Source organism: Phytophthora sojae, assembly GCF_000149755.1.
Source record: "Phytophthora sojae unplaced genomic scaffold PHYSOscaffold_8, whole genome shotgun sequence".
Classification (NCBI taxonomy): domain Eukaryota; phylum Oomycota; class Peronosporomycetes; order Peronosporales; family Peronosporaceae; genus Phytophthora; species Phytophthora sojae.
This window is the reverse complement of record NW_009258122.1, coordinates 526,460-547,442: the sequence shown is the minus strand read 5'-3', so window position 1 is coordinate 547,442 and position 20,983 is coordinate 526,460. Positions and strand designations below refer to the sequence as shown.

Below are 20,983 nucleotides of genomic sequence, written 5' to 3'. Positions count from 1 at the left end.
CCTCGCGGCGGCTGGGCTCGCCTTGGCTGCGCCAACGACGATAACTATCTACTATGACGACAGTGCCTGTGCTGGAACAGCTATATCAGCGACATTGAGCTCCGAGCTGACGTGTACACCGCAGGTGGACCACTACAACCCAATCTGCCTGCAGGATGGAGGAGCGTGCTCGGTGTCCGACTGCGTCACGTACCACTGGGCTGCCGATGGGGACGACCTCGGAATCATCAGACGTGAATCCTTACGCTGTCTATGTGGGGCCGAACGGCGACTGTACTGAGAGCATCTGCGCAGACGATAACGAAGGGGGATACGTTTCGATACAGTGCTCCGAGAACTACCTGCAGGTCATGCGAAATTTCTTGAAACCTCCCAGTACATCATTTTGGAATTGTACTCCGGTGATAGATGTTCCAATCTCGAGTACGCCGTCGGGTTTATCGCCACGGATTCCTGCACTGGAGGGTACGAAACCAGTAATTGGTACTTCACGAGCACTTTGAGCTCGGACGGGTCAGCTTTGATCAAATCTTTCGTCGAGATCGCTTCAAACGGGTCTCTTTGGGGGGATCAGCAATGCTCATCAGCTAATTTGACTTCATATAGCGCGGGCAAGGACGACATCGAGGCTCACTCGTGCTTGACCGTCAATTCTAAAAACCAAATCCAGTAGGAGGAAACGGACCAAGGATCTGACTACGCGAATTCACTCGACGCACTCGCTGATAATCACTCCGATCTCTGGGACGACGAAGTCATCATCGCCAAGAGAATCCCACGCAACCAAATCAAAACCAAGGAGCTCGTCAGTCGAGGTGCCTTCGGCGATGTTTACGTCGGGAAGCTCTACCACAAGAAAGTCGTCGTGAAAATGCTGCTGCCTGGTACTCGCACCAGTCTCCAACACGTGAACGACTTCCTCGCCAAAGCCAAAATATCCGCTACACTCGACCATCCCCACATTGTCAAGTTTCTGGGAGTCACGTGGGACTCGCTCTCCAACCTCTGCATTGTGTCCGAGTTCATGGACGGCGGTGACTTACGCAGTCTTATATACAAGCACGAGATGTCCGGCCATCCAGTCGAATTCAACAAGCAGAAAGCCACTATCGCACTGCAAGTGTGCTATGCGCTCACTTATCTGCACTCGCTCGCACCTCCAATTATCCATCGGGACGTAAAGCCGCGCAACATCCTGCTCAGTCGGTCCATGAACGCCATGTTGACCAACTTCGGGGTTTCTCGCAGCGCCACGACGAAACCATGACTGCAGGCATTGGAATGTCACTGTGGATGGCACCGGAAGTTATGCTCGGCGAGCCAAGGTGGGCATTTTCTCGTTTGGCGTGATTTTGTCCGAGTTGGACATGCACACAGTCCCGTACGCGATACTCAGGAGAACGAGCGTGGAGGGACATACACTTCCAGCCGCAACGCTGCTCCAGGGAATAACGATGGGCTCAATCCGTGTGGACTTTTCGGAGGAGAACTCGTTCTCGATCACATGCGTGTCGGTAGACCCGAGCCAACGGCCAACTGCTGCCGAGGCGCTGTACAAGCTCCAAGTTGTTTTAGTCCAAGGCCTCGCATAAATTCTTCTAATGTGAGTCTGGACTTGAGAGGTATTACTGCTACTGCGATGATCTCGTGTTGCTGCCATGCACGGCACAAAGTTTGGTCGAGTTCAAAGGGTAAAATCGGCTTCACAAATGCATCGACATCGAGACGAAAATTGTTTCCAGCTCGACGGCGGAAAAATCTTATGAGCGGTCGTGGTGAAACCACTCGAATGGGATCTTCGGAAAGAAAATCACGAGTCGGCTCCTCGTGCTAGTGGAGGGCAGCAATATTGCGTCATTTGCAAAGTCTCCAGGTGCCGCATACTTCCACGTTTCGTCTTCACTTCGAGACAGCGCGATTCAGTGTCCGCGCAGAATGGTTGCCCTGTTTGCCGTTATAGCGGAGGTATGGCTCGCTGCATCGCTCGTTGCAGGCCTGAAGACCTCCGTCGTCGAGTATACCAACAGTTCCTGCTCCCCGCCTGCCGTGTTCGTGTCATTTACTAGCGCGCTTACATGCACCCCGCAAATGTACCACAACGACCCAGTTTGCGTGAAGGGCGTCGCTGGAAATTCTGTCTCGGACTGCACCAACTACAACCGTGGGGGCTGGGACGACTACAACATCGCCTCCAACGCATTCAACGGGTACTCGTACCTGGGAGTGGAGACATACATCCCAGGACGATGCGGCGTGTTTGACTCGATCGCAAGCGCCAAGCTGTATCGACTGGACGAAAACTGCTACCCGAACGCTGCGGGCACGGAGAGCCACAGGCTTACACTGGGGCATTCAGCAACAATCACAACGTATAGTGATGCAACTTGCTCGAATGTGGCGATGACGACTACGGTTCGTCAAGCAGCCATGGGTGCGAGTCGAGTTGGTTTCTGCATCGACGAGGTGGCAGCTTTCTTTGGAGGGACTAAGCCTGACTTCGCTGTTGTCGCCATTTATGACGCCTACATGTGCATGGGGCCCCCGACGAGCCTCAAGTTCTCGCAGGATTTTACGTGTCAGGCCCCCGCAAACGCGCCATGCCAGGCTACTGGAAGTTCTCGCTTTTCCGTGTCAACTTGTACCAGCGATTTCTTAGGCTATGCAGCAGAAACGTTTGGAGCAAATGCCCCGTACGTGGTCGTGCAGGATTTTCCCAATCCGTGGTGCAACGACGTCGAGTTTGTGACGGTTTACTCAGCTGATGGCTCATGCTACACCAACCCAGACGACGCTACCAGCTTCCGTGCCAGAATCAACGCTGCCGATGGCACGGCAACCATCACGACGTTTACGGATCGAGCTTGCAACTATGTGGCAAGCGATGTCTCTCTCGACACTCAGACACTGTCGACGTCGCCGTGCATGCGTCGAGATTGTGAGTTTTGGTACGGTTGTGCTCAACGGTTTGCAGTCGGGGGGTTGGGCGGCCCGCCATCGATGGGGAGAAGACCACGGTCGTCGAGTACGCCGACAGCTCCTGTTCTGGACCCGCACTCTCGGTAACGTTTACCAGTGCGCTCACGTGTGCCCCACAAACAAACCACTACAACCCAACTTGTGTACAAGGCGCTGCTGGGTACTCCGTCTCGGATTGCAGCAACTACAACCGAGGAGGCTGGGACGATCTCAGCACCGCTTTCAACGCATTCGATGGGTACTCGTACTTGGGGGTGGAGACATACGTGCCGGGAAGATGCGGAGTGTTTGATTCCATTGCGAGTGCCAAGCTGTATCGACTCGACGAGAACTGCTATCCGAATGCGGCTGGAACAGCAAGTCACAGGCTCACGCTAGGTCATTCGGCAACGATCACAACGTATACCGACGCGACTTGCTCCAATGTGGCGACGACGACTACCGTTCGACAAGCAGCCATGGGTGCGAGTCGAGTTGGTTTCTGTGTCGATGAGGTGTCGGCGTTCTTCGGTGGCACTCAACCCAATCTGACTGCTGTTGCTGTTTACGACGATAATACGTGCTCGGGCTCGCCGTCTCAGCTCAAGTTCTCGCAGGATTTCGCGTGCCAGAGCTCTGCTGATGCGCCTTGTCAAAGCGCTGGGGGTTCTCACTTTTCCGTTTCTGGTTGTGCGAGTGACTTCTTTGGATATGCAGCGACAGCGTTCGGCGCGGATACTCCATACTTGGTCGTGGAAGATTTCGCCAATCCGTGGTGCAACGATGTCGAGTTTGTGACGATCTACACTGCGAATGGAGTTTGCCACACGAACGCGGACGATCAGACAAGCTTCCGTGCCACCATCAACACGGCCGACAGCACAGCAAGCATCACGACATTTTCAGATCCAGCATGCGACGATGTGGCAAGCGACACGAGTCTAGACAGCCAAACACTGTCGACGTCTCCGTGTTTGCGTCGTGATTGCGAGTTTTGGTATGGCTGTGGTCAACGGTTCGCGGTGGGAGGGTTGGGAGGGCCACCGTCAATGGGGAAGAAGACCGCGGTCGTCGAGTACGTCAACAGTTCCTGTTCATCGCCCGCGATGTCTGTGTCGTTTACCAGCGCGCTCACTTGTGCGCCGCAAACGGACCACTACAGCCCGACTTGTGTGAAAGGTGCAGCTGCATACTCTGTGTCAGACTGCGTCAACTATAACCGTGGGGGCTGGGACGACCTGGGTATCGCAAGAGATGCATTCAACGGGTACTCCTATTTGGGAGTGGAGACGTACGTCCCAAGACGATGCGGCGTGTTTGATTCGGTCGCGAGCGTCAAACTGTATCGTCTAGACGAGTATTGCTATCCAAATGCAGCGGGGACCGAAAGCTACAGGCTCACACTGGGTCATTCCGCCACGATCACAACGTATAGCGACGGAAACTGCAGAAATGTTGCGACTACGACGACAGTTCGCCAGTCTGCCATGGGTGCGAGTCGAGTCGGCTTTTGTGTGGACGAGGTGACGGCTTTCTTTGGAGGGACTCGGCCAAACTTCACCGCTGTTGACATTTATGACGACAGCACGTGCTCAAGCGCTCCGACTCAATTGAAATTATCGCAGGATTTTGTGTGTCGAAGCCCTGCAAACGCCGCATGCCAAAGCGAGGGAAATTCGCATTTCTACGTTGCTGATTGTGCGAGCGATTTTCTCGGATACGCCACAACAGCGTTTGGTTATGACACTCCGTACCTGGTTGTGGAAGATTTCCCTAATCCGTGGTGCAACGACGTCGAGTTCGTGACGATCTACACAGCCGATGGCTCGTGTCACTCGAACTCAGATGACCAGACCAGCTTTCGGGTTGCCATCAACACCGCTGACGGTACGGCGAGCTACACAACGTATTCGGATCCAGCATACAACTTCGTCGCGAGCGATACGTATTTGGACAGTCAGACGTTGTCATCGTCGCCGTGTCTAGGTCGAGGAGGCTGTGAATACTGGTATGGCTGTGGTCGACGCTATGCGGTGGGAGGCTTGGGTGGCCCGCCAGCATTGGGGAAGAAGACTGCGTTGGTGCTCTACGAGGACAATTGGTGTGCTGTGACTCCAGTTGTATTGACGATTTCAAGCACGTTCCAGTGTACATCGCCAGCAGCTCCTGTGTGTGACACGCTGTTCAATGGACCCAGCACAGTCTACCAAGCGCGGGAGTGTATCAACTCGACCGACTCGTACGTCGCCACAAAGTTCCAGGCCACACCCTACTTGATTGCGGAGAACTACGCCAATGGCACCAACTGCCAAGTGCAGACAAACATCACGATGTACGCCGCCGACGGCAAGTGCCACCTCAGCATCAGTGACGGCACCTACTTCACGATCACGCAGCGAACCGACGGAGCTGTCATCGTATCCAACTACCCGACGTCGCTCTGCAAGGATACGGACGCAGTCACTTACGTCCTCGACTATTGGAACGTCAACACCGGAACGTGCATGGGCGATCGAATCTTCCGTACCAGCAAAATGCCCCTAGCAGCGTACGTCTCGACTCCAGCCACGACGACGCCATCCACGTGGACCCCAACGCCGACCCCCGCGCCGATCACATAGGTCCCAATCGACATCGAGGCGCGACTCAACATCATGTTCCCCGCTTGGCTCTGGGACCCACTGCCGCCGCAGGTCTTCGTCAACGACGGACGCCCGCACCACCGCTCCCCAAGCCACTACCGTCGTCCGTAGCTAACTTCTGCGTGCATTTTCCTTCGTTACTCTGCGTTCCATCTGTTATTCTCATCGAAGAAATAATGTCCACCTCCAAGTGAAGACCACAGAAAATCCATGGACCAAAAAGGGAAGTTTATGAGTGATTCCATGAATATAAACGCTAAGTCTAAACGATCCCCAATTTAATGTGGTCCACATTTATCCGATTGTTAGCTTGGGACAGTCAGTCTCGAAGATACCAAACACAGCGATGAAGACCCCTCCTGCCGCCGCCGACTCGTGCCTGTACGGGTCTGTGGTGGGCATGGACAAGCTCTTGGCGCTGGATCTGCACGACAACCAAGTGGGCGACGGCTCCCCCAATTCCCCTCCGTCCGAGTGCGACGAGTGCGAGCAGAGGCCAGCGCAAGTGACCTGCGACGACTGCGGCCTCGTGTACTGCACCAAGTGCGACGGCCACAGGCACCGCAAGGGGAAACTGCAATTGCACCACCGCGTGCAGATCACGAGGAAGAGAGTCGAAGCTCCAGAACTTGAAAAAGTCGAGGAAGAGGCGGAAAACTGCGTTGCAAACTGGAAAATCTGCGACGTGTGCGAGTGGCTGGAAGCTCACGACTTGGAGCTGTTCGTGGAGGAAGCGCAGCGTCACAAACTCACTGGAGCAACTTTACTGTCGTCTAAGGAGCTGGATAAGTTTCTGGATGCTGCGACGGGGGTGAGTCGCGGCCATAAGAAGAAGCTGCAGAGGGAAGTGCACAAGCTCCAGAGCTCGTCGGCTCCTGAGGAAAAAATGACCCCAGTGCCTGCACCTTCGCCACCTATTCTGCGTACCAGCAACTCTATGCGGCGTGTTGGACTGGACTTGCGTGTGGATGTTGAGCCCTTGGTGGCGAAGCCGCCACCGCGGCGCGCGACGAATTTGCACTCGTTGGGATTGGGGCCGCTGAAGATTGACGTGGGGGACAGCGACCGTGGAGCGATCTCAGCTCCGAAGAGGAGCGCAGGTGCGAGACAAAATTCAGGTGTACTGGGGCTGGATATCGCACAGGTTAAGAAGGAGGAGAAGACCGTGGCGGCGTCTTTTGATTTCTCCGCGACGGGGAGATTGCAGACGCAAGGCTTTGAGATCGATGTAAGTGGTTGAAGAAGGCGTATGTGTTTGGGCTGATGCTGCGGAATAAACTAACTTGTTTGTTGAGCTGTAGACGCGCGGCATCGCTAACGCGCCGTTTGCAAAGTCTCAACAACAACGTGAAGCTGACGCGAAGAAATCCGAATCGCCTGCTGAGGCGATCAGTACGAAGGACTACCTGTTGATACTGGAGGAGTTGGGTCATGGAGCGGGTGGGAAGGTCTACAAGGCGCTGTACATGCCGACATTCAGACTTGTGGCGGTCAAAGTCATCCGAGTTTACGACCAGAAGAAGCGCCACCAAATGGTGCGCGAGCTCAAGTCACTGTACGTGAACTTCGTGCCTCTTGCGACCGCCACCTTTGGCTCCACTTCGGACTCAACAACCCAAGCTGCGTGTGAAGAGCTCGTCGTCTTCTATGACGCATACACGAACCCAGAAGTGGGGTCCGTGTCTATCGTGCTCGAGTACATGGATGGCGGATCACTGGAAGATTACGTGCAGTCTGCTACCCGGAGTTGCGAGGTGAACGCTGGTTGTCTGTCAGAGAAGGAGATCGCAAACGTCGCGGCCTGTGCACTCAAAGGCCTGGCCTTCCTGCACGAACACCACCAGCTGCACCGAGACATCAAACTCAGCAACATGCTCATCAACTATCAAGGACAAGTCAAGGTACGCTGTCATTTTACCCTTGATGAGCTGCTTGAGGAGTTATCTTTACCAACATATTTTTTTTTCCTTGTAGATCTCTGACTTTGGCATTTCGCGAGATCTCGAAAGCACTTTGGCAAAGGCAACGACGTTCACGGGCACGCTTTTGTGAGTGTTCTAGAATCATTTGTATTATTATTTACGTGCTCTGGTCTAACAATCCGATGTTGTCAGGTATATGGCTCCAGAGAGAATCAGCGGAGGCATGTACTCGTACCCGTCCGATATCTGGTCGTTCGGTCTCGCTGTAATGGCCTGTGCCATCGGAAAACTACCAGTGCCGACGAAGGACGGCTACTGGGGCGTTGTGCATGCAGTTCAAGAGCAGCCATCTCCGCGTCTGAAGGACTATGGAGACCATTTTCCCCCGGAACTCTGCGACTTCCTGGACCAGTGTCTTCAGAAAAACCCGATGTATCGGCCTCCAGCCGCTCGACTGCTCGAGCACCCATTCATCAAGAAGAACTACTCGCCACGGGAGCAGGCGAACGTTCGGTTGAGCCGTGATCGGCAGCCGCTTTCAGCCAAGGCACTCGATCGCAGCCGTCAAGAAATGCGAGAGATTGCAGACAAGGCGCAGAGCTGGTGTCGCGACCACCCTGAGGCGTTACGAAGACTTTCATCTATCAGCGAATCGAGTGGAGCGCAAAATATCTCGAGCCAAAGTAAAGTTGAAGCGCTAGCGAAGCAGTTGCGGCTGCCAGTCGATGAAGTGGCCTCGAACTTCGCGTTCCTCGAGGAATATTGCACCTAAGTGTAGCGATTTACTACTACACGAAGTAGTATACGGTACTGGTGATGTTGTACATGTAGTGTGCATTCTTCCGCGATGCACGGACTCTTGTTAACCGTTCGATGCGTTGCGACTCTGCAGTGGCGCGTTAACAAAGGTGGCGAGCTTCAAGACGTCGAGAGACGCAGGACCTTAGACGACGAATCGCCTAGATATCAACGCGGAGATGAAAATTGTTTCCAGGTACGTGGTGGAAAAATCTTCGGAGCGGTCGTGTGTTGAAACCACTCGAACGGGATCAACGTGTGGACTGGAGGGGCAGCCATTTTCAAGTCCGAGTCCTCCAGGTCAAGTCCTCCGCCCTCCGAGTTTAGCGACCACTTCGAAGCAGCACTGCTGCCCCCTCGCATGACGCTAGTCCTCCTCTTCGTGATAGCGGAGGTTGTGTCACTTATAACGGCGCTGAAAACCTCTGTCGTCGAGTATGCCAACAGTTCGTGCGCTCCGCCTGCACTAACCGTGTCGTTCACTAGCGCACTAACGTGCACGCCTCAAGCGGACCACTACAGCCCCAGCTGTGTAAGCGGTGCGGGTGCCTACTCTGTCTCGGACTGCACCAACTACAACCAAGGAGGCGGTGACGACTTCAATATCGTCAACGACGCGTTCGACGGGTATCCGTACCTGGGAGTAGAGAAGTATGTTGCGGGGCGTTGCGGACGCTACGATTCCGTCACGAGTGCTACGCTGTATCGACTGGACGAGAATTGCTACCCGAATGCGGCGAGCACCGAGAGCCACAGACTCTCGCTGGGCCACTCGGCGGTGATCACGACGTTTAGCGACACGACGTGCACGAACGTGAAATCTACGACCACAGTTCAACAAGCAGCCATGGGTTTGGGGCTATACGGGTTGTGCCTCGACGAGGTGACGGGGTTTTACGGTGGACCTCGGCCCAACCTGACCGCTATCGCTATATACGAGGATGACAAGTGCTCAAGGACCCCAACGCAGCTCCGGTTCTCGCAAGACTTTGTGTGTTTCGGTACAACGGACGCCCCGTGCCAAAGCTACGATAACTCGCGCTTTTCGACTGCCGGATGCACCAGCGACTTTTTGGGTTATTCAGCGAGTGTGTTTGGTTCCGACAGTCCATACGTGGCTGTGGAGGATTTCGCCAATCCGTGGTGCAGTAACGTCGAAAATGTGACGGTGTACGCAGCGGATGGTGCGTGCCACACCAGCGCAGATGGATCAACCACTTTCCGAGCTACCGTTAGCATCGCCGACAGCACGGCGACCGTCACGACGTATCTTAATCCCAATTGTAACCTCGTGGCGAGCGATACGAGCGTGGACGTTGTCTTCGTCCCCGTGTCTGTATACTCCGTGTGATATTTGGTTTGGTTGTGGCCGGCGATACCGTGTTGGCGGGTTGGGCGGTCCGCCGTCGATGGGCAAGAAGACTGCAGTTGTCCAGTACGGCGACAGTTCATGCACCCCTCCGGCGTCATTCGTGTCATTTACTAGTGCGCTTACCTGCACCCCACAAGAAGATCATTCAACCCCACTTGTGTCAACAACGGAACCGGCTACACCGTGTCTGACTGTACGGATTACAACCAAGGGGGCTGGGACGACTTCAGTATCGCCACCAACGCGTTCGAAGGATATTCATATTTGGGGGTGGGGAGGTATGTCGCGGGGCGATGCGGTCGCTACGATTCCGTCACGAGCGCTACGCTGTATCGGCTGGACGAGAATTGCTACTCGGATCCGACAGGCAGCCACAGGATCACTCTGGGTCACTCGGCAGTCATCACAACGTATAGCGATGGAACTTGCACCAACGTGAAATCATCCACCACGGTCCGACAGGCAGCCATGGGTTTGGGCCCATACGGAGTGTGTATCGACGAAATAACGGGTTTCTATGGTGGATCTCGGCCCAACCTCACCGCCGTCGCCATCTATGGGGACGACATGTGCTCAGGTACGCCGACGCAACTCCAGTTATCACAAGACTTTGTACAGCAGACGCACCCTGCCAAAGTTTCGACAACTCTCGCTTTTCGACTGCCGGCTGCACCAACGACTTTTTGGGGTATTCGGCGACCAAGTTCGGCGCTGACACTCCGTACGTGATCGTGGAGGATTTTCCGAGTCCTTGGTGCAGCAGCGTTGAAACCGTGACGGTGCATTTGGCGGATGGCGCGTGCCACACCAACGCAGATGGAGCGACGAGTTTCCGCGCTGCAATCAACGTGGCCGACAGCACGGCGACTCTCACCATGTATTCGGATACGACGTGCGAGTCTGTGGCAAGCGATACGAGCTTGGACGGTCAGACGTTGTCTTCGTCGCCGTCTGTATGTTCCGTGTGATATTTGGTTTGGATGTGGCCGGCGATACGCGGTGGGCGGGCTGGGCGGGTGGCCCTCCCTGGACAAGAAGAGTGTTGTCGTGGATTACGAAGACAACCGATGTCTGCTCACTCCTGTAAAAATGACCATCTCCAGCACTTCCCTTTGTACGCCAAGACCAGGATACACTTGCGAGACACTGTTTGCTGAATCGAGTTCAGTCTACTAAGCGCGTGAGTGTATCAACTCGACCGACTCGTACGTCGCCACAAAGTTCCAGGCCACACCCTACTTGCTCGTGGAGTACTATGCCAATGGCACCAACTGTCAAGCTCAGACGAACGTCACGATGTACGCAGCCGATGGCAAGTGCCACCTCAGCATCAGCGACGGCACCTACTTCACGATCACGCAGCGAAGCGACGGCGCTGTCATCACATCCAACTACCCGACGCCGCTCTGCAAGGATACGGACGCAGCCACGTACGTCCTCGACTATTGGAACGTCAACACCGGAACGTGCATGGGCGATCGAATCTTCCGAACCAGCCAGACGCCCCTCGCAACGAACATATCGACTCCAGCTACGACGACACCGTCAGCCTCATCGCCACCGTCAACATGGACCCCAACGCCGACCCCCGCGCCGATCACAGAGGTCCCAATTGAGGACGACATCGAAGCAAGACTGAGCATCATGTTTCCCGCTTGGCTTTGGGACCCACTACCCCCGCAGGTCTTCGTCAACGACGGACGCGCGCACCACCACTCACCGTCGTCCATAGTTCCGTTTTGCTTTCTTTCGTCTGCATCCAGATGTGGCCTCCTTGAAAAATAATGTCCACTCAGTAAATAAAAAGGTATAAACCCCAAAAATGCGATTTTTAGAATTTAGATCTGAAATACTTACAGAACTCATTACAAAATCTAAATCAAGTTTTAGACTGTATGATCAACTTTAGAATCCGCCTTTATCAAAGATACTTCCTCCAAGTGCCAATGCCGCGCCTAAGGCGCTTCCTGGCGACGCTCTTGCTGCTGTCCACCGCGGTCTTATCCTTCCTCTCTGTGTCTCCACAAGCTTCTGAAGAACCGTGCCAACCGTCCGATGTGTTGTGGCTCTGGAGTGGCGCGCTGACGTCTCGCTCCATCACGTTCAAGTTTGGGTTACGCGAGGGTTACACTTGCGCCGACGCGGACTTCGTGCTGTACGCGTTCCCGGAGCTGCTGCAAGGCGAGAAGCCTCATTCTGCCATCGCCTCGTGCTCTGGAGTCGACGGGGGAGAAGCCGGCGACGGGGAGGAGAGGAGCCCCTCGTCCTACGATATTCCTAATGTGAAGGAGTGTAACCTGGAGGAACTCCCACATAGTGATAGAAGCTATCGCTATGAATTGACGTTGATCAATTCGGGAGAAATCGTGAGGAGCGGGGGCTTCAAGACGCCAAAAGAAGAGGGACAGCCGTTCAACTATCGAGTGGCATTCGCTTCATGTGCTGATGAACAGTCCGATCCAAAGGTATATATGAGGAGGCTTGCTGAGGGTATCCTTTTGTATTATGCCTATTGAGAGGTAATCATTTTTCTTGTGTTGTTTCTAGGTGTTTGAAGAGATCAAGAAGGAGGAAGCGTTGTTCTTCATGCATACGGGAGATCTACACTACCACAACCTGGTGGTGAACAACGTGGCGGCGTTCAGAGATGGCTACGACTCGATATTTGCGTCACCAGCGGGACAAGCGATGCTGGCGATGGACGTGCCGTTCGCCTACATGTGGGACGACCATGACTTCGGTCCGGACAACAGTGACTCGACTGCTCCCGGACGGAACGCGTCGGTGCAAGCTTATCATGAGTTTGTGCCGCATTACCCACTTGTTGGAGGACGTTCACGAACTAACACAGTGCACCAAGCGTTCACGATCGGTCGAGTGCGCTACATCCTGACGGATCTCAGGTCCGCGAGAACTCCGAACACAGCCTTCGCTGCTCCGACCAAGACGGTTCTCGGAAAGAAGCAGAAAGCGTGGTTCAAGTCTGAACTCGTTCGTGCGACCAAGGACCCCAACATTCGACTGATTATTTGGGTCAACACGATGCCGTGGCTGGACGACGAGCGCAAGTGGGGGCACTTCGTGCACGAGCAGCAGGAGCTCGTGAACTTTATCAAGGGCCATGGCCTCAACAAGTGGGTGCCAATTGTGATCGTCAGTGGCGACGCGCACATGCTGGCAGTGGATGACGGGACCCACAGCCCCGGTAACCTTACGCTACTTCACGCTGCTGCACTGGGACGACAGGGGTCGATCAAGGGAGGACCTTACAGCCACGGCGCTTTCCCTGGCCCAGGCCAGTACGGCGTGATGGATATCACGGACGAAGGAGGCAAGGACGGGCGTATCTGCATCTACTACCGAGGAATGAACATCTACAAGGGCATGCTGGTCGAGTTCGACACTTGCCACCCGGAGCGCACCCCTCCTGTCACGCCCTACTATCCTCCGCCGATCCCTGTGCGCATAATGATGCGTGTTCTGAAGAAGGCGAAGAAATATACGAAGACTGCGGCGTTCGTGGTGGTTACTGTGGTCGCTCTTCTCGTCATTAGAAGCCGACGCCAGCATGCTGTTCACACCAAGAAACACAGCTAAACAGAAAGTCGATCGAGCTCCAAGCTTCGACGGCATGAAGGTTTGCATGAATTACATAAGTTTTGCTTTTTTGGCTAAATATCAATAAGGAGGTCTCCGTCGGTTAGTTTATCTTCACACTGGATCGGAAAGTTAACAGACAGCTGCAACATCAGGAAGGAAATGCGCGACTCCGAGGATGTGCATCAACGGTTCGAATCCAATCGCAAACTCCACGTATTGCAAACGGCAGCTTGGAGCGAAGCAGTAGCAGATCATGGCGTCGAACGGGAGATGCACATGTCGCTCCAGCGGCGGGGCCGTTCCAGCAGCATGTGTCGTGGGTGTATCACGCTCGTTCGCTTCATCTTCATCGTCCGAGACTGATGACGACGACGCGATGCTCAGTTGTCGTAGACGTCGTTCAGCAGCCGACGCACTGTTAGGAGAAGGCAATAGTGACAAGCACGTCGCTTTGGAAGCCACCACGTGCGTCTTCTTGGAAATTCGGTTCGTAGCAGTCAAGTGGAAGGCGAAAATCTCGCGCTGTCCGTCGTACGGGATCTCCAGCGGTTCACTATCCTCAGCTCCACGAGCTCCACCCGTCGCAGGCGTAGCCGCCGCTGCTGCCGCTCCTGCCACTTCAGCCGACGCGTTCTCCTGCTCTTGATTCCCACTCGCCTCTCCATTCTGCGGGGACGCCAACTTCTCCGGCAACTTTCCATACGAAAGAAAAACTCGCAGCGCGTACGACGTCGTGTTCAGGAACACTCCTTCTCTCTGCACTGGCAGCACATACCTCGTCTCCCCCACTTGCAGCATGGCGTCGAACGTCCAGTCCAACGGACGGTACTGCAGCGGGTTGAACAGGTACAGCAAGTACGTGTTGCTGACCAGGGCGTTCACACACAGCTCGTCCTCCTGCAGTCTGTATCTCAGCGTATTGTCGTCGATACTGATGGTCATCCCTGACAGCTCGTGCAGCTTCAACGACGCGTAGGTCGCGATCTCCTCCACATTGTCGCCATCTCTCTGGATCCGGTCGGGGGTCGGCTGGATCGTGGCTGGCGGCGCCAGCGGACGGTAAATGAGCCCGTCAATGGACGCCCAGACCTGCATCATCATCAGCGACGACTGCAGGAACTCTGCGTCTTCTTGGTCTAGGAACTTGTGCGTAACCCTCAATAAGGAGTTCGTGTCGAGCAGTACCGGGGCCGGGAAGATCTGGAACAGCTCGCTCTCGAAGTTGAGCGAGCCCCTGAGCGCTGCAACTGAAGCCATGAGACTGATATGCTCGTTCAGAAGTCCCCGGGCCTCGTCCACGGACACCATTCCTATCAGCGTCGAGATCTCCTGGATGGACCTGTTTATTCTTAACGAGAGGTCGAACATCCGCTTGCAGCGGTTGTACACGACGGCTCTCTCCCGCGAGCACATGAGGGGGGTGCCCCTCTCAATTGGAAAGAAGCGGGTCTCCCCCCGGTTATTCATAAGGTACACCCTCGCCGTCACCTTGTCGACCGCCTTGCGCCGGAACTGCGACCGCAACATGAAGAGCCGCCGCCATTGGCCCGTGGCGAAGCGCAACTCGCCGAAGCGCGCGAGTGTCCGCAGCCGCCACTCGGGCTCGCAGCTGGACGCCACGTCGCGCGACACGAGTGCCAGGCTGCGCAGCTCCGGCAACGTGCAGAAGCCGAGAACGAAGGGCAGTGGCCCCAGCACGGAAGTGTCGGCGGAGTACTCCATTTAGGAATGAGGACCCTCGACGACGAAACGAATGTGGGGGATAGTGACAGGCCACTCAAGTGGAATATGTGACGTGTGAGCGTGTTCTGTACCGAATTCGCAGTTCGAAGAACTGTCGATTGGGGACCCGTGCGGATGACATCAAACAACATTCACAACATCATACAGCACTCAATAGAATCCGGTCTGAATTGCACTTACAGCTTTTGATAGATGCCTATTCGCCTCGGAGCTTTTCCTTCTAGATTGATGCCAGAGGAGTGGAGCTCCAGCACAAACATTTTATTGTTCGAAAGAATGCAATTCTTGCTATTGCACAGATAACGTTATGTACATGTACGTTGTTCGTCGTAGTAATGGCGTCTGTGACAATTAGAAGCCTCGATGCTGACCTTGAGCACAACTGGTGTCATTACCACATCACTGCATCGTATTAAATTGCATGCGGCTCCACAGCACTCAACGTAGTACTCACTCATTTCATTAGTGTTAAAGCTATCGATTCAATCTGTTCAGTCCTGGGTCATAACTTTTACCCTCCTCTTTCAGACACATATTTTCTTCTGCATGCATAGAGATTTATTGAAAATCTTTTGGTCACCTGAGTTTGCCGTGACTTAAATTGTCGGCAGGCTGATATTGTGTGAATTCCCACCCTCATTGGAATGTGTCTGGATGGATTAGATAAAACATTCCGCTACAACTTCGCATAAAGTACTTAACGTTTTTAAGGTTATGCGATCCAAGATGCGAAGTATAGCTTAATTTTTTTTCATTCAACATATTTTTATCCAAAGTCAAATCTATCCGCCGGCAATGCGGTGACGTCCTATACGGTGGCGAACGAATTCATTCAGCGGAAACTCAAAAGAGCTGCACCTGGTGTTATGTATTCTCCGGAGCAAAAGGCTAAAAGCTACAGCAAAAAGAATGACGACCGTGTATGAAATCGGGAGAAGTATAGTTCAAATCAATCGGGATATGAATGGCTCGTGTGGGGCCATTAAAAATCTACACTCGCTTAGGCATTTTATCTTCGAAGACTTTGGATGATTAAGGTTGCCTTAACTACATTGCGACCCGAAGAGATCCACCGAGCCCATTTACTACTGTAGAATAATCTTCTACTTTATCCTGTTCTTGTTAAAACAACTTCAAAGTACATTGTTACCGATATTAGTTCAGATCATCCTAATGCTACATGAATGCGGCACGTTCAGTTTAATACTTGATAAATGGCAATAACACACTTGAACGAATCGAAGCTGGAAGTTTTTGTTGTTGTTCGATATTCAGGCGATCCGGACAAAGTCTGTGTGCGGCTGCGCCATGTTTTATCAAACAGAGTTTGAATACTCCTACTTTTCTGTACGCCCCGGATTCCTGTAAGAGAGGAAGCCCGGGCGGACATCGTCAACGCGAAGGACAAACACCCGGTGTATCCAACTCCTACACGCGATCGAGATCTGCTAGACCTCAGTCTTAACTTATCAAACTTGAAGCAAATTGCTGGCTTCATCGGGTTACCCTGCAAATTCGGTTGGGCAGTTAGCCTGGAAGCGCAAAATATTTTAATGCACGTGTTTTTTCTGTTTTGTTTTCGCCGCCTGTACGTTTCTGAGCACACCATGCAATCTAAGAAATGTAGGATTCTGCCTGGGCATCAGCGCACGTTTTAAAGGCAGGAAGGAATACAATTACGTTGATTAGCTAGTTGTTGATAACCGTTCTACTAACTACAAAAGAACTAAAGTTAAAACTAAATCCGTGGAGTCATAATCCAACGAGCAGGAGAAGGTAGAATCACCACGTTGGGTTTGCCAAACCCAAGAGTTGAAGTACCAATTCGTTGGAGAGAACTGGCAATGCCTTTGAAAAGAAGCAATCAAACTTGGTACACTTGGTTGTACAGTAGTAGATGCAGATGCTGCAGCTGCGAAGCAGGCGCAGGAGATGCCCGAGTACATCGTTTCCCTGTAAGGGCATCCGTACAAGCTAGCTTCGAACTGCGAGACCCCCCGGGTCCACCACCCGGGTCCCCATATTTGTTTTGTAGAGGGATGTATGGGATACAAGATATTATTAGCCAATCACAATTGTGAATTTAGGATTTACATTGCTTGACTTGTTGAGAGATACAATAGTGTCAAGCCAGTAATTTTTGCAATCTCGGCCGCCCATCGCTCGTTCATTTCTGCAATGACGCGAGCGCCACCGCCAGGGCGTCCACGCCTGCCTGGCGGCCAAGGAAGGTGGAAGACGAAGCGGGTCCTAACTTCGTATACAGCTGCGACGAAGAAAGCTGTTGTTGAGCATCTGAGACTACACTGCAATGTTCGTTTCACTATAGACACGTTCTTTCCTGATCTACCAACAGAGAAGTATCAAGGAAGACGAGTACGGGTGCTAAGATGGGCTCGCCAGTATGACTCTATCGCCGCTACGTGTGCTTCTGTAGGCGGTGGGGGCAAGCGAAAAGCTCGCTCTACCGGATCAGCTACGATCTTACTTCTAGGTGTTGAGCTAGAGATCGTGAGCTGGATTAATACCAGCGCAAGAAAAAGAAGGAGTCCAAGTTCATGGCAACGCCAAAGGTAAATAACGCATACATGTTGTATTTTATGACAATACTAACGTTTTTTTTAAGGTTGGTGGAATACTTCTTTGTCTGTAGAGTGTCTCCGCTATCACTTCGGTGCGAGTCCCCAGCCCCAGAAGCCTGTACTCCTCCTCTGGGACGACTTCTCTGGACACTGGTCCAAGGAAGTCATCCAGTGCGCAAAGGAGCTGAAGGTGGAGTTGCTCAAGGTTCCACCGGGGGCGACGTCTGTCTGCCAGCCCGCGGATGCTACGTGGAACGGGCCTCTCAAAGCCCGTCTACGACTGCTCTGGATCGAGCATTTGAAGGCCCAGCTTCTCGAGCGAGACCCGGCCATTGCGTTCAAGCTGATGCCCCCCACCAGAGCCGAGATATGCAACTGGGTGAGTTCGGCCTGGAAGGCATGCCTGCTTCCATCATTTCCGGGGGATATCGTAAGTGCCATCTGGAAGTGGAGCCTCCTGAAGAAGCGGCGGAGGTAGTGAGCGAGCTCATTAGTCTAGGGTGTATCGACAGTCGTGTTGGTGAGATTCGCCCTGATAAGGACTTTGATGTAGCTGAGATTGAGGAAGGTGACTCAGATGAGGAATTGCTAGAGTGCTCGGTTTAGTAATTTAGTAAATACATCTGGGCGTCATGTGCCGATTCATTACCCGTGCAAAATTGGGCGCCCTGCATTTCAGCTCCGGTAGGGTCTATCCCTCTACAAAACAAATTCGGTACGTAGCCATCTGGCCCACCCCTTCCGGTAAAGAAAAACATTTTACTGATGAGGGCCTCAAACTTCGTCGCCACAGTTGGCCCCCCAGTCCCTGTCTCCTGAGAAGGATCCCAGTGTCCTACTTGCTGTCCAAACGAGAGCAAGTGAAGCCGAGCTCGTCAGCGCGTTGAGAGCCCCGCGACGACGCTGGCGGTCGGTGCAGGTGCCGATGCGGCTGTGGGGGCTGCCTGCACGACTGCGGCAGTACCGGTCGCTCAAGCTGTCGGTTTTACGGCTGCTGGGATCGCTGCGGGGTCTGCAGCGGCGGGGATGATGTCGGGCGCTGCGATTGCTGGGGGTGGAGGAGTTGCTGCAGGGAGCACTGTTGCAGTGGTGCAAAATATCGGAGCGGCTGGTGCTGTGCCGTTGGGTGTTGCGGCTGCAGCAGTGGCTGTCCCTGCTGCGATCGGTTGGGAGTCGCCGGCATTGTTAAAGGGTTTCGTAGCTTTCAGCACGAGTATTTGAGTGCGTACGACCCGCGGGACCCCGCTGATAAAGGGAATTACTGGCTTGTCGCTACTGAAGAAGGATGGGGCAACGTGCGCGTCTGCCGCTACACTTACGAGAGCAATGCCCGAGCCGCGTTCGACTAGATTTGGTGCTCCCGGATTCACTACAACCCGGACGGCAACGAGGTCCGGTGTGCGGGAGTGAATGGCTGGGCTATCGGGACGATTCGTCGTGTTATGGCGGAGAAATACCTGAATGGTTAGTCCCTGGTGGAGCTGTGGCCGCTTACACACATCCGTACGACTGGGGAACAATGTCGAGAATGGCGCCTCTAGTTAAGCCTTTTTTTAATCGGAAAAATTTGTCCATTCCATTCTACACACCGAGTGTTTAGCTCTATGTGCAACCATAGATCTCCTTTCTTCTTCTTTTTGATGCAGCACCAGTGACAACCTCCTCGCGCACCCAGTCGCCACAGGCGCCTGTCAGCAGTGGCGCATGGGTGAACTTCTATATCGTTTCACTTCAAGGATCAAAGCTCTGGATGAGGTCGTCAGCGTGGGTACAGACGCCAGAGTATGCATAAGTAGGCTAGCACTCGCGAATGCCGAGCTAACAATCAATCTCAGTTCTCAATATGCAGCACAGAACTCAAGTAGCTTGGTACATTGAAAATTTTCAATTAAACCCGACCTGGTTCACCCGTCGGCCAACTACAACATCATGAGCCGCTTCAAGGACGACGACAAGGAGCGCTACCTGACCTACTCGATCGTCGTGCGGCAGGCGGACGAGGAGAAGGGCATCAAGGAACAAGTCGTGACGAAGAAGATGGCGAAGTTCATCGATGGCGGCCCCAAGGAGTTTTTAGATTGGACGTACCACTTTTTCCAGCTCGCCAAGCTGAAGGAGTGGGGCCCCGAGGACAAGTTCCACAACACCAAGATCCTGCTCGAGGGTGATCTGCTCGACGCGTTCAATCACTACGAAGCAAGCGCAAACGACGGCGACATGCGCATGGGGGACGACGACTTCACCAAGGCTCTTTATCAAGCCTCAATCGTGGTCGAGATGCTCCCTCTTCGAGTGGACTAAGTGAGGCGAGACAGATGAAACCTTTGTCGCCCAGGGGGGTTCGTATAGCGCAGCCCAAGACTGTTCCCCAGGGGTAGACCCAGAGAATCGACTTAAGAGTCAACAGCAAGAAGATAGACCCAGAGATTCGCAGCCGCGAAGCTTTAAACCCTGAAAATCACACTCCTTGGTTGGCGTGGGTACCTTGTGTAATCCCTGTCGGCTCGTTTGCCTTCGACGGAACGGCACTCCACCGGTCGTAAATGTAGCCTCGAAGAACTGCGGGAGTGCACGTCTACTTCAGAACGCACCTGCACACCAAAGGCAAACCCAGAGAATAAGATCACCCGAAACCAAGAATATCACGAATTCAGGGTCCAGGATTTCAGTCAACTCCGGGACTTGGAACTCAGAAGACACCTTACCTAAATACACTCCTAGCTCGATAAAACCAACAAATACAGAGTATACAAACACTACAGCTAGCCGTTACTTATTCTTTTTGACCATTGGACGGTGGGTCACACTCACACTAGGCTCACTCGAGTCTGAAATCCAGGGGCCTAGCTCCCCTGAGACTCACACAAACGCGCACGACCTCCAATAAAGGAGGAAAATACAATCACTATCAGTTACCTTCCCTTCACACAAGCAGTCAATACAAAATCCTGGAGGCGACTACCTAGCACCCCAGAATACCCTCTGGGATAATATGAAATGGGCTACCACGAGCACAGCAAGTGACCCAACTAGGATATGGAATAGATGGATCACTCCAGGAAGCTCAAGGCCGTCGCTGATCCCCACCTAACTGAACTTGAGTTGATGGAGCCCACACAGACGGCTGTCCTTCGCCGTTGATGTGCCCTTAGCGTCCCGCGGTCGTAGTCTCGGGTCCTCCGGATTTCCGTCGGCAGGCTTGGCCGAAGTCACTTGCGCAGTACAGGGAAAATTGAACTCTGTTTGTCCTTTACCAGCTACTTCTCTCTCTCTCTCTCTTACTTCTTCCTCTTCTGCATTCTTCTTCGGGCGAATATCTTCTGTTCACTATGCTTGGGGTCAAATGTCTTGTCTTGAGTATAACTTGGG

The 20,983-nt window shown here is 53.6% G+C and overlaps 7 protein-coding genes across 7 annotated transcripts; 5 read left to right on the top strand and 2 right to left on the bottom strand.

Annotated features, from left to right (window-relative positions):
- Positions 1 to 155: 155 nt before the first annotated feature.
- PHYSODRAFT_337312 (hypothetical protein) lies at positions 156 to 5,576 on the top strand (the record flags this gene model as incomplete). The annotated part of the gene is made up of 7 exons (XM_009534950.1): positions 156 to 347; positions 674 to 1,237; positions 1,326 to 1,552; positions 2,067 to 2,883; positions 2,972 to 3,059; positions 3,127 to 4,246; positions 4,661 to 5,576. 7 exons carry the CDS (start codon positions 156 to 158, stop codon positions 5,574 to 5,576), a joined length of 3,924 nt encoding a protein of 1,307 aa, XP_009533245.1.
- A 367-nt stretch (positions 5,577 to 5,943) lies between these two features.
- Positions 5,944 to 13,286, top strand: PHYSODRAFT_317714 (hypothetical protein; the record flags this gene model as incomplete). Its single annotated transcript, XM_009534949.1, has 6 exons — positions 5,944 to 6,825; positions 6,899 to 7,498; positions 7,572 to 7,645; positions 7,712 to 8,283; positions 11,718 to 12,154; positions 12,237 to 13,286. The coding sequence occupies 6 exons, from the start codon at positions 5,944 to 5,946 to the stop codon at positions 13,284 to 13,286; spliced, it is 3,615 nt and encodes a 1,204-aa protein (XP_009533244.1).
- A 132-nt stretch (positions 13,287 to 13,418) lies between these two features.
- Positions 13,419 to 15,011, bottom strand: PHYSODRAFT_520686 (hypothetical protein; the record flags this gene model as incomplete). The annotated part of the gene is made up of 3 exons (XM_009534948.1): positions 13,419 to 13,627; positions 13,706 to 13,842; positions 13,984 to 15,011. 3 exons carry the CDS (start codon positions 15,009 to 15,011, stop codon positions 13,419 to 13,421), a joined length of 1,374 nt encoding a protein of 457 aa, XP_009533243.1.
- Positions 15,012 to 17,288: 2,277 nt separating this feature from the next.
- PHYSODRAFT_411217 (hypothetical protein) lies at positions 17,289 to 17,558 on the top strand (the record flags this gene model as incomplete). Its single annotated transcript, XM_009534947.1, has 1 exon — positions 17,289 to 17,558. A coding segment is annotated over one exon (270 nt), but the record flags the coding sequence as incomplete, so codon positions are not given.
- A 168-nt stretch (positions 17,559 to 17,726) lies between these two features.
- On the top strand, positions 17,727 to 18,008 carry PHYSODRAFT_406309 (hypothetical protein; the record flags this gene model as incomplete). The annotated part of the gene is made up of 1 exon (XM_009534946.1): positions 17,727 to 18,008. A coding segment is annotated over one exon (282 nt), but the record flags the coding sequence as incomplete, so codon positions are not given.
- Positions 18,009 to 18,585: 577 nt separating this feature from the next.
- PHYSODRAFT_304352 (hypothetical protein) lies at positions 18,586 to 19,115 on the bottom strand (the record flags this gene model as incomplete). The annotated part of the gene is made up of 2 exons (XM_009534945.1): positions 18,586 to 19,071; positions 19,110 to 19,115. The coding sequence occupies 2 exons, from the start codon at positions 19,113 to 19,115 to the stop codon at positions 18,586 to 18,588; spliced, it is 492 nt and encodes a 163-aa protein (XP_009533240.1).
- A 428-nt stretch (positions 19,116 to 19,543) lies between these two features.
- PHYSODRAFT_518448 (hypothetical protein) lies at positions 19,544 to 19,915 on the top strand (the record flags this gene model as incomplete). The annotated part of the gene is made up of 1 exon (XM_009534944.1): positions 19,544 to 19,915. One exon carries the CDS (start codon positions 19,544 to 19,546, stop codon positions 19,913 to 19,915), a length of 372 nt encoding a protein of 123 aa, XP_009533239.1.
- Between the last annotated feature and the right edge of the window lie 1,068 nt (positions 19,916 to 20,983).